The 16,780-nt window shown below is 39.2% G+C and overlaps 1 protein-coding gene across 2 annotated transcripts in view; it reads left to right on the forward strand.

Moving 5' to 3' along the window:
• HSD17B4 (hydroxysteroid 17-beta dehydrogenase 4) overlaps positions 1-16,780 on the forward strand; it is a 790,821-nt gene that overhangs the window by 255,217 nt on the left and 518,824 nt on the right. For both annotated transcript variants that reach the window (XM_053701594.1, XM_053701593.1), the window contains exon 12: positions 3,619-3,747. In XM_053701594.1, the coding sequence (XP_053557569.1) occupies positions 3,619-3,747 (129 nt within the window). The remainder of the gene's footprint in view (positions 1-3,618; positions 3,748-16,780) is intronic.

Genomic DNA, 16,780 nt, shown 5'->3' on the forward strand with positions numbered 1-16,780 from the left:
TAGGTTTAAAATCTCATCCTCCCAGGGGCAGATTCAGCCTCTCAACCTGTCTTCAAGACTATGAAAGAGGGAAGCCTTTCTGGAGTGCGTAAGGGGTCTTTCCTCCTTTGGAGTCATTGTCCCAGGAGGGATTTTTCCGTCCAGTTTCTGGACCTAAAGTGCTTAAACAAATTTCTAAATGTCCCCTCATCAAGATGGAGACAATAAGGTCTATCCTTTACTTAATTCAGGAAGTGCAGTTTATGACCACTATAGATCTGAAGGAGGCATTCCTTTACCTTCCAATCCACAGGGGACACTTCCAGTTCCTCAGATTTGCGTTCCTAGACCAGCAATTCCAGTTCATTGCACTTCCGTTTGGTCCAGCTACTGCTCCAATAATTTTTACGAAGGTTCTAGGGGCTCTTTTAGCAGTCACCAAAACCCGGGGTGTAGCAGTAGTTTCCTACTTGGATGATATTCTGGTACAAGCACGATCGTTTCGTCGGACGGAAGAACATTCAGAATGTCTCCTCTGTCTTTTTCGATCCTACGGAGGGAAAATAAATAGAGAAAGGAGTTATCTTATTCCAAGCACCAGGGTGGAATTTCTGGACACGATAATAGATTTCATAGACAGGAGATTATTTCTAACAGACCAGAGAAGTTTTAAACTAGCTTCAACATGTCTTGCCCTCCAGACCTCCTTAAGGCCATCTGTGGCTCAGTGTATGGAGGTTATTGGTCTCATGGTGTCCAGCATGGACATCGTTCTTTTTGCCAGGTTCCACCTCAGGCCGTTCCAAGTCAGAGACTGTGCATGCTGAGGCAGTGGAACGGCGATCATTTGGATCTGTCTCAACAGATTTCTCTGGACAACCGGTTGAGAGAATCGCTCTCTTGGTGGCTCTGTCCGGATCACTGAGGGACATCCTTTTTTAAGACCATCCTGGGTGAATGTGACTATGGACGCAAGTCTGTCAGGATGGGGAGCTGTTTGGGGCACCAAGAAGGCACAGAGCCTGTAGACGCAGTAGGAGAGCTCCCTCATGTTCAACATTCTAGACCTTGGGGTCTATCTAATGCTCTGAAGGCTTGGCCCCTACAAGGTTTGCCCCAATTTATCTGATTCCAATCAGACAGTATAACCTCAGTGCCTTACATCAACCATCAGGGGGGAACGAGAAGCTCCCTAGCAATGAGGGAACTATCTTGGATTCTGGAGTTGGAGGAGACCCACAACTGTTCGCTCTCAGCGATCCACATTCCGACAGGTGGGGAACGCCGGAGATAGATATCATGGCATCCCGTCTTAATACCAAGCTACCCAGATATGGATCGAGGTCCAGGTATCCTCAAGCGGAGCTAATAGATGAATTAGCGGTGCCTTGGAGGTTCAATCCAATTTCTCTTTCCTGCCATTACCACGAGTGGTGGCTCGATTCATACAGGAGCAGGCGTCAGTGATACTGATTGCTCCATCGTGGCCGCGAAGGATATGGTTCGCAGATCTTGTGGGAATGTCAACATCTCCTCAGAGGTTACCTTGTCGCAGGGATCTCCTGGAACAAGACCCCTTTATTCATCAAACTCTAGATTCTCTGAGTCTGACTGCATGGAGATTTAACGCTTAGTCTTAGCCAAGAGAGTGTTATTGATACTCTCATTCAAGCTCCTAAGCCGGTTACTTGTTGCATCTTTCATAAGGTGTAGAGGACCTACTACTTCTGGTGTGAAGAGTGTTTGTCCTGGCACAAAGTAAAGGTTGCCAGGATTCTTTCTTTTCTCCAGGATGGACTGGAGAAGGGCCCCTCAGCTATTTCCTTGAAGGGACAGATTTCGGCCCTGTCTGTTTTTACTGCACAAGAGGCTCGCTGAGCTTCCGGATGTACAGTCTTTTGTTAAGGTTCTGACTAGGATCAGGCCGTTGTTTAGATCTAATGCGCCTCCTTGGAGTTTAAATCTTGTTCTTAAAGTTTTGCAATGGGCTCCGTTTGAGCCTATGCATGAGGTTGACTTTAAGTTGTTTGTCTTGGAAGGTTCCTTTTCTAATAGCTATTGCTTCTGCACGCAGAGTCTCTGAGATTGCTGCCTTGCAATGTAACTCTCCTTATCTGGTGTTCAATGCTGATAAGGCTGTTCTACAAACCAAGTTAGGATTTCTTCCTAAGGTTGTATCAAATCGCAACATCAATCAAGAAATTGTGGTTCCTTTCTTATGCCCTAATCCTTCTTCATCGAAGGAACGTTTTCTGCATAATCTAGATGTGGTTTGTGCCTTGAAGTTCTATTTTCAGACTACGAAGGAATTTAGACAAACTTCTCTGTTTTAAGCCTCCTCGGAGGATTACGGCTTATTCTACGAGAGCAGTGGCTTCCACTTAGACCTTCAAAAATGAGGCATCTATGGATCAGATTTGTAAGGCGGCTACCTGGTCCTCCTTACATAATTTTTCCAAATTTCACATGTTTGATGTTTTTGCTTCTGCTGAAGCAGCCTTCGGGAGAAAGGTTTTGCAGGCTGTGGTACCCTCAGATTAGGGTCCGTCTCTCCTTTTTACCCTCCCGTTAGCATTCAGTGTCCTCTGGAGCTTGGGTATAATTTCCCACAAGTAAGGAATGGACTCTCCCTGTATTAAGAAGGAAAACATAAATTATGCTTACCAGATCATTTCGTTTCCTTCTGTACAGGGAGAGTCCACAGCTCCCGCCTGTGTTCTCCGATGGGCGGCCCTACATTTCATTTATTCTTCTGGCACCTTTTTCACCCTGATATTTCTCCTACTGTTCCTTGTTCCCTCGGCAGAATGATTGGGGGATGAGGGAAGTGGGGGAGGTATTTAAGCCTTTGGCTAGGGTGTCTTTGCCTCCTCCTGGTGGCCAGGTTCAGTATTTACTACAAGTAAGGAATGCAGCTGTGGACTCTCCCTGTACAGAAGGAAAGGAAATTACCTGGCAAGCATAATTTATGTTATCATTCTTACAAGAAAGAACGTGATTTTTGCAAACATTTTTAAATCCATATCAAAACACTAAACAGAAAAATAAGAAGGCTAGTTTATGTAGTTTTTTCCCCCTATAAAATTGCAACACCACAGAGAAAAATATGTTTATAGAATCTATTGATCTTACAACTTTATTATAATGTTTGAATCAAGCTGTTAAAGCTCTTTTTTTGTGTGCAATTTATCCTATAAGATTTTTGTTATAGTTCACAGGTAGCTTTACATTACATAGCTGTGTTTTCATGGATCTCACCCTCTTTTGCATTAGCCTGATGTGAGCCTCATTGTTCTGTTTGTATATTTGGCTTACTTTCAGCTGGGGTTTGACACATCAGTATTTCAGCTTCACATGCCATTCCAGTTTGTGTTTAATGAGCGTTTTACCTTGACAAAAGCACCCAATTTTAAAAGCTCACTAAATTAAAGCCTTTTTCTTTTGAGTACTGAACTGAAATAGTAGGTGCACAGCTGGGTATAAGAGTATACATCTTTATGGAGTTGTTTGCAAACAGGATGTAATCTGTTTATAAAGGTTCTTCTAAAGTATGTTTAAAAACATTTTGTATTTCTTAATTCCTTTTGCTGTCACCTTGAGCTTTCTGATCAATATTTTCTATTCCCTTTCTGTAATTAGTGCGTTGGGAACGATCTATTGGCTCCATTATCAGACAACAGAATCGGCCGATGACACCTGAAGGTGTTCGTGATGAGTGGACAAAGATCTGTGACTTTGATAATGCCACTAAACCAGAAACCATACAAGGTAACCAGTACAGAGCAATCTATAATGTGTTGCTCGGTAGGACAGGAACTTTAAAACTTTTTAATAAGCTTATTTTATTATTATGTCTATTTAAGTCATGCTGCAAATTTATACTTTATACCTGCTGTTTGCTGTAAAGTTTTTTACTCTTTATTTTTGGTATGAAATACGCTTAATAATATTTATCTGTAACATTAAAAGAATATTAAAATAGTTTATAACATATATTATTTTACATAGAATAGTTTTAAACGTATTATAGGACTATTATGTCATTGAGAGTTTCAGGTAGCAAAATAATCCATTAGACCTAATAAATTTAACAGTTGGAGTCTACATTATATACAGCCGCATGCAAAAAACGCTTGTTAGCCTTATGTTCACATACTTGCAGTTGAGTCTTTTGCAGCTATTTATTGCTGGAATCTGATACCTGCAGATTTCTAAAAACCTTGATAGGAAGTCTGAAACAAAAGCATTGTCAACTCTTGGTACCCTACAGAGCAAGATGGAAAGAAAAACTGGACCTTGTATTTACAGCTGTCATAACAATGTGATATTATGAATAAAAAAAACATTATCTTTATAACATTATTCCCATAAATGTTTAGAGAATTTACTTGGTGCCAGAGTTTAGTTTCCAATGTGAACTGGCACCCAGTATTTATCAAGCCCTCTTTAGAAATACCAGAAAGTTAATGAATTTATTTCCATGTAGAAATGCCTATATGATAGACAACTAATATTAGTATATGGTTAAACAAAAGCTTAAACTCTACAATCTTTCCCAAGTCCAGTCTTCAGGTCTCACAAACAGTCCAGATTAAGTATTTCCCTTTTTGGGATGTTCATCAGCTCAGTCTTTGTGACTCCTCTGTATTCAGTTAATGAAACTCTTTAAATTTGGCGTATTAATTAAATTTGCATACTGGAGCTGAGAGAGAATTAATGTATTTGTTATGTAGCTCAAAAGCATAAAAGCCCTCAGTAAACATTACCTGTCGCTCCACGGTTTCCATGGATGAATAGGAATGCGATGGATAATCTCTAGTTTGTGTGTTTGTATTACTCTTTTGAGTGTTACTGACAAGCAAAGCTTTAATTATCTTTATTACTTGTATTGAACCTAATGATTAAGCTGTGAAGATATAAGTTATTCTTTAATGAAATGGTGCCATGAAATAAACTAAGAATATGTGATCATTGTTTAACCAATGATAAACCCCTACCATCTACAATTTGTGCTCCAATTTTTATTTTTATTTTCTTAAATTTTCTCCTAAAAGTTTTAGTGCATACTGTAAACAGGCTATTATTTTTTGTCATAAAGAACTTTTCTATTTACTAAGTTTGATTTCAATAATCAGCCATTTATTTCTGCTGCATTCAGATTTTTGTAGTATTTTTAATCCATCTTGGAACAACTGGTTAAACATAAAATAATATGAATTATTGAGAAACCATTTTTTCATGGAAAGACATTAAAGTTGGATGAAAAAGAGCATTTATATTCAAGATCTAGAGGTTTTTTAGTATTAAATTTCAGGTATTAAATCTGCATCTTCAGATTAATTGAACAATACTTTTTTGGATACTGAGAAAGTCACTGGAATGTGTCCCTATTGATGCAAATTATGTAGTTATGTATAGCTATCTGAATCCTTTCATTCATATAAGCTGTTCTGCATACTTATAAGCAATAAGATAGATATAGAGCCATCAAAATTGCAAAGGTTTTCCACAAAAGCACAGAACAGCTATTAAACACCTTGTAAGATCTGTGTTTTTTTATCATGTGACTTAGATATAAATGTATTTTCTGCTCTTATCTTTGATGAAAATACACTCCTGAAAAGATTGAAATCTTCTTCAATTGTTCCATGGATATCCCACAGGAACTATTTCACATACTGACATTCAAAGTATAAACTGTGCAATGGATTACTATGAAGTTTTCTTGCTTTTACTATGCACTTATGCTGTAGTTAGAATAACTTATTGAGAATACTTTAAAACTCACCTTGTTCTTATTTGGTTTCCAATCTATTTTCATAAAAGATGGAGTGAGTACTGTTTTCCATGTTGATTTACATCTCTGTAAAGTCAAAGACATCTCTTGTCAAACAAAATAAGTAAAATGCATCATTATAACTGGTCTGCTTGCATTCATACATTGCAACATTTTCTTATGAAGCTGTGCCCCTTGAGTGAGAGAAGGGCTTGTCAATCATCCTAGACAAATGAGTCCAATATGTTTCTAAAGGCACAGTCTACTCAAAAAATTTTTTAAATGATAGATAATGCCTTTACTACCCATTCCCCAACATTGTTATATTAATGAACTTTATAAACTTTAAACCTCTAAATTTCTGCCCGTTTCTAAGCCACTCAGAGCACTTCTTAGTGCATTTTTATAGCTTTTCACAGCAAGACAGTGCTAGTTCATGTGTGCCATATAGATAAAACTGTGCTAAATCCCATGGCATTATTCATCACTAATTGGCTAAAATGCAAGTCTGTAAATAGCACTAAGATAAGGGAGCAGTCTGCAGAGGCTGTGATACAAGGTAATCACAGAGGTAAAAAGTATATTAATATAACAGTGTTGGTCATCTAAAACTTGGGAATGGGTAATATAGAGCTTATCTATCTTCTTAAACAATAAGAAATTTGGAGTAGACTGTCCCTTTAAGTCTAACGGAAAGGTTGTAAAGCAACAGCTCGCATAATCAATTCTACACCACAAGGTCTCCCAAGCTACTGCTGGAGCTTGATAAATGGAGCCATTTATGTCCCTTCTTCGCAAGGCAGAGAGTTCCACAAGATTAGGGCCATTCTGGATAAGTTCGGTATGCAGAAATGGGAGGAGGTAGCTGGAGATGATCAAATAATTTGACATTAGCGCTATTTTTAAAGGTCTAAAATCAATGTTTGAAGGCAGTCTCACCAAGAAATGTTTTACTGTACGTCTGTGTGGGAGGCGATGCGTCTATGACACTGGCAGAATTTTAAAAGCAGCATCGCCACCTGCAGTGAAAGTAGAGGCGTATTAATGCATAGGCCCACAAGGCCCGTGCCTAGGGCGCCAAATTTTTGGGGGGCGGCACTTGCCCTGGCTGCTGCACTGAAAAAGAGTGTGGCTTTAAATATATAAAAAAAATATTTTTACTTTTACAGGGTTAGACACGTCAGTTGCGCAATAAGCAAAGGGGGCCTGGGGCTGCATTAACATTGGTGTGTTGTAGCCAGTATTTTATGTAACCTGCTTGCTTGGTGTCTGAGACATTTCTTTTATTTTTAAATTGTTGCAGATTGGCAACTAAGAGCTTGCTTCCATTGAGTCGTTAAAAAAGGAGCCGTAAGCTACCAAAGCAGCCGACTGCTAAAAGTAATTTACGTCTCCATTTTAGTACCAGGTTTCCATTGAAAAGATTAGCGTGTTGCGCACAGTCGCTCTTTTCGTGTAGCTGTAAGTTAACGTTGTGTTAACGCTTCCATCTGATGTCGGATTTCTTGAAAATCAATTATTTGCAAAGGTAACCCGACCTTATGCTATAGAATTTACATTTAACGTCCGTGCTCCTTACCTGTGATCACCTCTCAAGAAAAATAAAGATACACTTATCCATATTTTTAATAATCAAATACTATTTTTTAATATAATTATATTTTCCACTTCATAAATATAAGTAATATGTATTGCTGCCCTAGGCATAGGTCTAGTTTGCATTCTGTAGATATGTTCTTGCATATATTATTATATTTAAATATATACTGATATTTCTATTAGAATATAAGTTCAACTATTCCTATACATGAGACAACAATAAATATTACTTATAACAATTTATTTCTACATTAAACACTTGCATTATTTACAAGTTTTATAATTTTAATAGAAAATAGGTCTCAAAAAGCACAATTCTCCTCTTTTACACCTAGTTGAGATGGGTGTAATTTCTTTCATGTAATTAGCAAGAGTCCATGAGCTAGTGACGTATGGGATATACATTCCTACCAGGAGGGGCAAAGTTTCCCAAACCTCAAAATGCCTACAAATACACCCCTCACCACACCCACAAATCAGTTTTACAAACTTTGCCTCCTATGGAGGTGGTGAAGTAAGTTTGTGCTAGATTCTACGTTGATATGCGCACCGCAGCAGGTTGGAGCCCGGTTTTCCTCTCAGCGTGCAGTGAATGTCAGAGGGATGTGAGGAGAGTATTGCCTATTTGAATTCAATGATCTCCTTCTACGGGGTCTATTTCATAGGTTCTCTGTTATCGGTCGTAGAGATTCATCTCTTACCTCCCTTTTCAGATCGACGATATACTCTTATATATATACCATTACCTCTGCTGATTTTCGTTTCAGTACTGGTTTGGCTTTCTATAACATGTAGATGAGTGTCCTGGGGTAAATAAGTCTTATTTTCTGTGACACTCTAAGCTATGGTTGGGCACTTTTTTATAAAGTTCTAAATATATATATTCAAACATTTATTTGCCTTGACTCAGGATGTTCAACATTCCTTATTTTCAGACAGTCAGTTTCATATTTGGGATAATGCATTTGAATCAATCATTTTTTTCTTACCTTAAAATTTGACTTTTCCCTGTGGGCTGTTAGGCTCGCGGGGGCTGAAAATGCTTCATTTTATTGCGTCATTCTTGGCGCAGACTTTTTTGGCGCAAATTTTTTTTTCTGTTTCCGGCATCATACGTGTCGCCGGAAGTTGCGGCATTTTTGACGTTCTTTTGCACCAAAAGTGTCGGCGTTCCGGATGTGGCGTCATTTTTGGCGCCAAAAGCATTTAGGCGCCAAATAATGTGGGCGTCTTATTTGGCGCTAAAAAAATATGGGCGTCACTTTTGTCTCCACATTATTTAAGTCTCATTATTTATTGCTTCTGGTTGCTAGAAGCTTGTTCACTGGCATTTTTTCCCATTCCTGAAACTGTCATTTAAGGAATTTGATTAATTTTGCTTTATATGTTGTTTTTTCTATTACATATTGCAAGATGTCCCACGTTGCAACTGAGTCAGAAGATACTTCTGGAAAATCGCTGCCTGGTGCTGGAGCTACCAAAGCTAAGTGTATCTGCTGTAAACTTTTGGTAGCTGTTCCTCCAGCTGTTGTTTGTATTGAATGTCATGACAAACTTGTTAATGCAGATAATATTTCCTTTAGTAAAGTTCCATTACCTGTTGCTGTTCCGTCAACATCTAATACTCAGAGTGTTCCTGATAACATAAGAGATTTTGTTTCTAAATCCATTAAGAAGGCTATGTCTGTTATTCCTCCTTCTAGTAAACATAAAAAGTCTTTTAAAACTTCTCATTGTTCAGATGAATTTTTAAATGAACATCATCATTCTGATTCTGATAGTGGTTCTTCTGGTTCAGAGGATTCTGTCTCAGAGGTTGATGCTGATAAATCTTCATATTTATTTAAAATGGAATTTATTCGTTCTTTACTTAAAGAAGTCCTAATTGCATTAGAAATTGAGGATTCTGGTCCTCTTGATACTAAATCTAAACGTTTAGATAAGGTTTTTAAGTCTCCTGTAGTTATTCCAGAAGTTTTTCCTGTTCCTGGTGCTATTTCTGAAGTAATTTCCAGGGAATGGAATAATTTGGGTAATTCATTTACTCCTTCTAAACGTTTTAAGCAATTATATCCTGTGCCATCTGACAGATTAGAGTTTTGGGACAAAATCCCTAAGGTTGATGGGGCTGTCTCTACTCTTGCTAAGCGTACTACTATTCCTACGGCAGATGGTACTTCCTTTAAGGATCCTTTAGATAGGAAAATTGAATCCTTTCTAAGAAAAGCTTATTTGTGTTCAGGTAATCTTCTTAGACCTGCTATATCTTTAGCGGATGTTGCTGCAGCTTCAACTTTTTGGTTGGAAGCTTTAGCGCAACAAGTTACAGATCATAATTCTCATACCATTATTATTCTGATTCAACATGCTAATAATTTTATTTGTGATGCCATCTTTGATATCATTAGAGTTGATGTCAGGTATATGTCTCTAGCTATTTTAGCTAGAATAGCTTTATGGCTTAAAACTTGGAATGCTGATATGTCTTCTAAGTCTACTCTGCTTTCCCTTTCTTTCCAGGGTAATAAATTATTTGGTTCTCAGTTGGATTCTATTATCTCAACTGTTACTGGAGGGAAAGGAACTTTTTTACCTCAGGATAAAAAGTCTAAAGGTAAATTCAGGTCAAATAATCGTTTTCGTTCCTTTCGTCACAACAAGGAACAAAAGCCTGATCCTTCATCCTCAGGAGCGGTATCAGTTTGGAAACCATCTCCAGTCTGGAATAAATCCAAGCCTTTTAGAAAATCTAAGCCAGCTCCTAAGTCCACATGAAGGTGCGGCCCTCATTCCAGCTCAGCTGGTAGGGGGCAGATTACGTTTTTTCAAAGAAATTTGGATCAATTCCGTTCACAATCTTTGGATTCAGAACATTGTTTCAGAAGGGTACAGAATTGGTTTCAAGATAAGACCTCCTGCAAAGAGATTTTTTCTTTCCCGTGTCCCAGTAAATCCAGCGAAGGCTCAAGCATTTCTGAAATGTGTTTCAGATCTAGAGTTGGCTGGAGTAATTATGCCAGTTCCAGTTCTGGAACAGGGGCTGGGGTTTTATTCAAATCTCTTCATTGTACCAAAGAAGGAGAATTCCTTCAGACCAGTTCTGGATCTAAAAATATTGAATCGTTATGTAAGGATACCAACATTCAAAATGGTAACTGTAAGGACTATCCTGCCTTTTGTTCAGCAAGGGCATTATATGTCTACAATAGATTTACAGGATGCATATCTGCATATTCCGATTCATCCAGATCACTATCAGTTTCTGAGATTCTCTTTCCTAGACAAGCATTACCAGTTTGTGGCTCTGCCGTTTGGCCTAGCAACAGCTCCAAGAATTTTTACAAAGGTTCTCGGTGCCCTTCTGTCTGTAATCAGAGAACAGGGTATTGTGGTATTTCCTTATTTGGACGATATCTTGGTACTTGCTGTCTTCACATTTAGCAGAATCTCATACGAATCGACTTGTGTTGTTTCTTCAAGATCATGGTTGGAGGATCAATTTACTAAAAAGTTCATTGATTCCTCAGACAAGGGTAACCTTTTTGGGTTTCCAGATAGATTCAGTGTCCATGACTCTATCTTTGACAGACAAGAGACGTCTAAAATTGATATCAGCTTGTCGAAACCTTCAGTCACAATCATTCCCTTCGGTAGCCTTATGCATGGAAATTCTAGGTCTTATGACTGCTGCATCGGACGCGATCCCCTTTGCTCGTTTTCACATGCGACCTCTTCAGCTCTGTATGCTGAACCAATGGTGCAGGGATTACACGAAGATATTTCAATTAATATCTTTAAAACCGATTGTACGACACTCTCTGACGTGGTGGACAGATCACCATCGTTTAGTTCAAGGGGCTTCTTTTGTTCTTCCGACCTGGACTGTAATTTCAACAGATGCAAGTCTTACAGGTTGGGGAGCTGTGTGGGGGTCTCTGACGGCACAAGGGGTTTGGGAATCTCAGGAGGTGAGATTACCGATCAATATTTTGGAACTCCGTGCAATTTTCAGAGCTCTTCAGTCTTGGCCTCTTCTAAAGAGAGAATCGTTCATTTGTTTTCAGACAGACAATGTCACATCTGTGTCATACATCAATCATTAAGGAGGGACTCACAGTCCTCTAGCTATGAAAGAAGTATCTCGAATTCTGGTTTGGGCGGAATCCAGCTCCTGTCTAGTTTCTGCGGTTCATATCCCAGGTATAGACAATTGGGAAGCAGATTATCTCAGTCGCCAAACGTTGCATCCGGGCGAATGGTCTCTTCACCCAGAGGTATTTCTTCAGATTGTTCAAATGTGGGGACTTCCAGAAATAGATCTGATGGCCTCTCATCTAAACAAGAAACTTCCCAGGTATCTGTCCAGATCCAGGGATCCTCAGGCGGAAGCAGTGGATGCATTGTCACTTCCTTGGAAGTATCATCCTGCCTATATCTTTCAGCCTCTAGTTCTTCTTCCAAGAGTGATCTCCAAGATTCTGAAGGAATGCTTGTTTGTTCTGCTGGTAGCTCCAGCATGGCCTCACAGGTTTTGGTATGCGGATCTTGTCCGGATGGCTTCTTGCCAACCGTGGACTCTTCCGTTAAGACCAGACCTTCTGTCGCAAGGTCCTTTTTTCCATCAGGATCTCAAATCCTTAAATTTAAAGGTATGGAGATTGAACGCTTGATTCTTAGTCAAAGAGGTTTCTCTGACTCTGTGATTAATACTATGTTACAGGCTCGTAAATCTGTATCTAGAGAGATATATTATAGAGTCTGGAAGACTTATATTTCTTGGTGTCTTTCTCATCATTTTTCCTGGCATTCTTTTAGAATTCCGAGAATTTTACAGTTTCTTCAGGATGGTTTAGATAAAGGTTTGTCTGCAAGTTCCTTGAAAGGACAAATCTCTGCTCTTTCTGTTCTTTTTCACAGAAAGATTGCTATTTTTCCTGATATTCATTGTTTTGTACAAGCTTTGGTTCGTATAAAACCTGTTATTAAGTCAATTTCTCCTCCTTGGAGTTTGAATTTGGTTCTGGGGGCTCTTCAAGCTCCTCCGTTTGAACCTATGCATTCATTGGACATTAAATTACTTTCTTGGAAAGTTTTGTTCCTTTTGGCCATCTCTTCTGCCAGAAGAGTTTCTGAATTATCTGCTCTTTCTTGTGAGTCTCCTTTTCTGATTTTTCACCAGGATAAGGCGGTGTTGCGAACTTCTTTTGAATTTTTACCTAAGGTTGTGAATTCCAACAACATTAGTAGAGAAATTGTGGTTCCTTCATTATGTCCTAATCCTAAGAATTCTAAGGAGAAATCATTGCATTCTTTGGATGTAGTTAGAGCTTTGAAATATTATGTTGAAGCTACTAAGACTTTCCGAAAGACTTCTAGTCTATTTGTTATCTTTTCCGGTTCTAGGAAAGGTCAGAAGGCCTCTGCCATTTCTTTGGCATCTTGGTTGAAATCTTTAATTCATCATGCTTATGTCGAGTCGGGTAAAACTTCGCCTCAAAGGATTATAGCTCATTCTACTAGGTCAGTTTCTACTTCCTGGTTGTTTAGGAATGAAGCTTCGGTTGATCAGATTTGCAAAGCAGCAACTTGGTCTTCTTTGCATACTTTTACTAAATTCTACCATTTTGATGTGTTTTCTTCTTCTGAAGCTGTTTTTGGTAGAAAAGTTCTTCAGGCAGCTGTTTCAGTTTGAATCTTCTGCTTATATTTTCAGTTTTTTTTTCATTATAAAATTTAAATTATTTTGGGTGTGGATTATTTTTTCAGCGGAATTGGCTGTCTTTATTTTATCCCTCCCTCTTTAGTGACTCTTGCGTGGAAAGATCCACATCTTGGGTAGTCATTATCCCATACGTCACTAGCTCATGGACTCTTGCTAATTACATGAAAGAAAACATAATTTATGTAAGAACTTACCTGATAAATTCATTTCTTTCATATTAGCAAGAGTCCATGAGGCCCACCCTTTTTGTGGTGGTTATGATTTTTTTGTATAAAGCACAATTATTCCAATTCCTTATTTTTTTATGCTTTCGCACTTTTTCTTATCACCCCACTTCTTGGCTATTCGTTAAACTGATTTGTGGGTGTGGTGAGGGGTGTATTTGTAGGCATTTTGAGGTTTGGGAAACTTTGCCCCTCCTGGTAGGAATGTATATCCCATACGTCACTAGCTCATGGACTCTTGCTAATATGAAAGAAATGAATTTATCAGGTAAGTTCTTACATAAATTATGTTATTTCTCAATGTATCGACAGCCTCTGACAGTATATTAAAGGTTTGCGCTTTCATTGAAAACCTGGTATAATTTATCGATTAACGGCTTCTATTACTTTCTATGGGACGCAAAGATTTTTTCGGCAGCCGGTGTCCAGCTGCCGATATTGAGGTATAACGCGCCATTGGAAACAGTCGATAAACGATATTGCTTCCGACAGCATATTTAACGGTTTGCGAGTGCACGCAAACCGAATTAAGACTCAATGGAAGCGAGCTCTAAGTTGGAGCCCGGCCCTTAGTAACAGACGGTCGCACGCAAAGCCCCGCCCACAGACACCTCACAGTAAACCGCATGCTTGTTTAGCGGTAGGTAAACAGTGTATTGGCCTCCTCAGTTGCTGTTTTTATTGCGCATGTGTATGCTAGATTGCACACGTTTTTGTAAGGTGGAGAAGTAGGTGACTGAAGGAGCCGAGCAGTGTTGCCGATAAAAGTGAATATAGTTCTCCCTGTTGAAATAAAAAGTGCAGATTATGCATGGCAATGTCTGGCCTCGGTCATCTTCACAAATGATCACAACATACACAGCATGGCAGCAGCAGCCAGCAGAAGGCTTTGTATGTTGCCATCTCTTATGATGGAGAGCAAGACATGCAATTTCATGCAATCTTTATTTAATTTATTTGTTTTGTAACCCCTTGGCTTCAAAATGGGTGAGGCTTACATTTTAATTTGTCTTTCTTTTGCTTTGTTATATTCTAAATAGTATGTCTGCACCCACGCTCATTTCCCTATGTGCTTCTTTTTTTCATAATTCTCCTGGCTACTCTATCAGCTGTACTTTTTTGTTTTTGATCTAAACTTAATTTGTGCAGCTTTTAAAATAAAGGATGAATCTATGGTATAAATGATATTTGTTCTTCCTGCTTGGGACTTAAAAAAATGGAACACAACTGATTCATGATTTAATTTTGAGATTTTATGTGAGCATATACTGTTTTAGTCGAGGCAGATGTTTTGGCAATCAACTTCCTTATATTTTGTCCTGTATTGCCTATACACACACAGTATGTGTGTGTTCTGTAGGCAACTAGGCATGGGACTGGAGTTTTAAAGGGACACTAAACCCAATTTGTTTCTATCATGATTCAGAGCATGCAATTTTAAGCAACTTTCTAATTTACTCCTATTAACAAATTATTTTTATTCTCTTGGTATCTTTATTTGAAATGCAAGAATGTAAGTTTAGATGCCGGCCCATTTTTGGTGAACACACTGTGTTGTTCTTGCTGATTGGTGGGTAAATTCACCTACCAATAAACAAGTGCTATCCATGGTTCTGAACCAAATAAATAGCTTAGATGCCTTCTTTTTCAAATAAAGAAAGCAAGAGAACGATGAAAAATTGATAATAGGAGTAAATTAGAAAGTTGTTTAAAATTGCATGCTCTATCTGAATTGCGAAAGAAAACATTTGGGTTCAGTGTCCCTTTAAGTAGTCCTGTCAGCCTCTCAGTAAGAGCATGGGTGAAAGTTAGAGTCTGGAGATGCAGGGGCAGGGCAGTTCTTCTGCGAAAAAGTATATGGTTCGCGGACTAGTGGGGATGTCGTTACCTCCTCCGTGGAAGTTACCTTGTCGCATTGATCTGCTGACCAAGGTCTTTTTGTTCATCTATGTCTAGATCTCTGAAGCTGACTGCGTGGAGATTGTACGCTTAGTCCTAGCCAAGAGAAGCTCATAGCTGGTTGCTCGTCGCATCTATCATAAGGTGTGGAGGACCTACTTATTCTGTTTTCCAGGATGAGATTTCGGCCCTGTCTGTGTTACTGCACTAGAGGTTGGCTGAGCTTCCTGATGTGCAGTCACTTGTTAAGTCTCTGATAGGATCAGACCTGTGTTTAGATCTATTGCTCCTCCTTGGAGTTTGAATCTTGTTCTTTAGTTTTTGCACGGGCTCCGTTGGAGCCTATGCATGACGTAGACATTAAACTATGTCTTGGAAGGTTCCTTTTCTACGGGCTATTGCTTCTGCGTGCAGAGTATCTGTGATTACTGCCTTGCAATGCCTCCCTCCTTATCTGGCTTTCCATGTTGATAAGGTTGTTCTACCAACCAAGTTAGGTTTTCTTCCTTAGGTTGTGTTAATTCACAACACCAATCAAGAGATGGTGGTTCCTTTCAACGTAATTCTGTATGGGGTTTGTGCCTTGAAGTCCTATCTTCAGGCCACGTAGGAATTTAGACAAACTTCTTTACAGGGAGTGCAGAATTATTAGGCAAATGAGTATTTTGACCACATCATCCTCTTTATGCATGTTGTCTTACTCCAAGCTGTATAGGCTCGAAAGCCTACTACCAATTAAGCATATTAGGTGATGTGCGTCTCTGTAATGAGAAGAGGTGTGGTCTAATGACATCAACACCCTATATCAGGTGTGCATAATTATTAGGCAACTTCCTTTCCTTTGGCAAAATGGGTCAAAAGAAGGACTTGACAGGCTCAGAAAAGTCAAAATAGTGAGATATCTTGCAGAGGGATGCAGCACTCTTAAAATTGCAAAGCTTCTGAAGCGTGATCATCCAACAATCAAGCGTTTCATTCAAAATAGTCAACAGGGTCGCAAGAAGTGTGTGGAAAAACCAAGGCGCAAAATAACTGCCCATGAACTGACAAAAGTCAAGCATGCAGCTGCCAAGATGCCACTTGCCACCAGTTTGGCCATATTTCAGAGCTGCAACATCACTGGAGTGCCCAAAAGCACAAGGTGTGCAATACTCAGAGACATGGCCAAGGTAAGAAAGGCTGAAAGACGACCACCACTGAACAAGACACACAAGCTGAAACGTCAAGACTGGGCCAAGAAATATCTCAAGAGTGATTTTTCTAAGGTTTTATGGACTGATGAAATGAGAGTGAGTCTTGATGGGCCCGTGGCTGGATTGGAAAAGGGCAGAGAGCTCCAGTCTGACTCAGACGCCAGCAAGGTGGAGGTGGAGTACTGGTTTGGGCTGGTATCATCAAAGATGAGCTTGTGGGGCCTTTTCGGGTTGAGGATGGAGTCAAGCTCAACTCCCAGTCCTACTGCCAGTTTCTGGAAGACACCTTCTTCAAGCAGTGGTACAGGAAGAAGTCTGCATCCTTCAAGAAAAACATGATTTTCATGCAGGACAATGCTCCATCACACGCGTCCAAGTACTCCACAGC

This window comes from Bombina bombina, chromosome 2, assembly GCF_027579735.1.
Source record: "Bombina bombina isolate aBomBom1 chromosome 2, aBomBom1.pri, whole genome shotgun sequence".
NCBI classification, from domain to species: domain Eukaryota; kingdom Metazoa; phylum Chordata; class Amphibia; order Anura; family Bombinatoridae; genus Bombina; species Bombina bombina.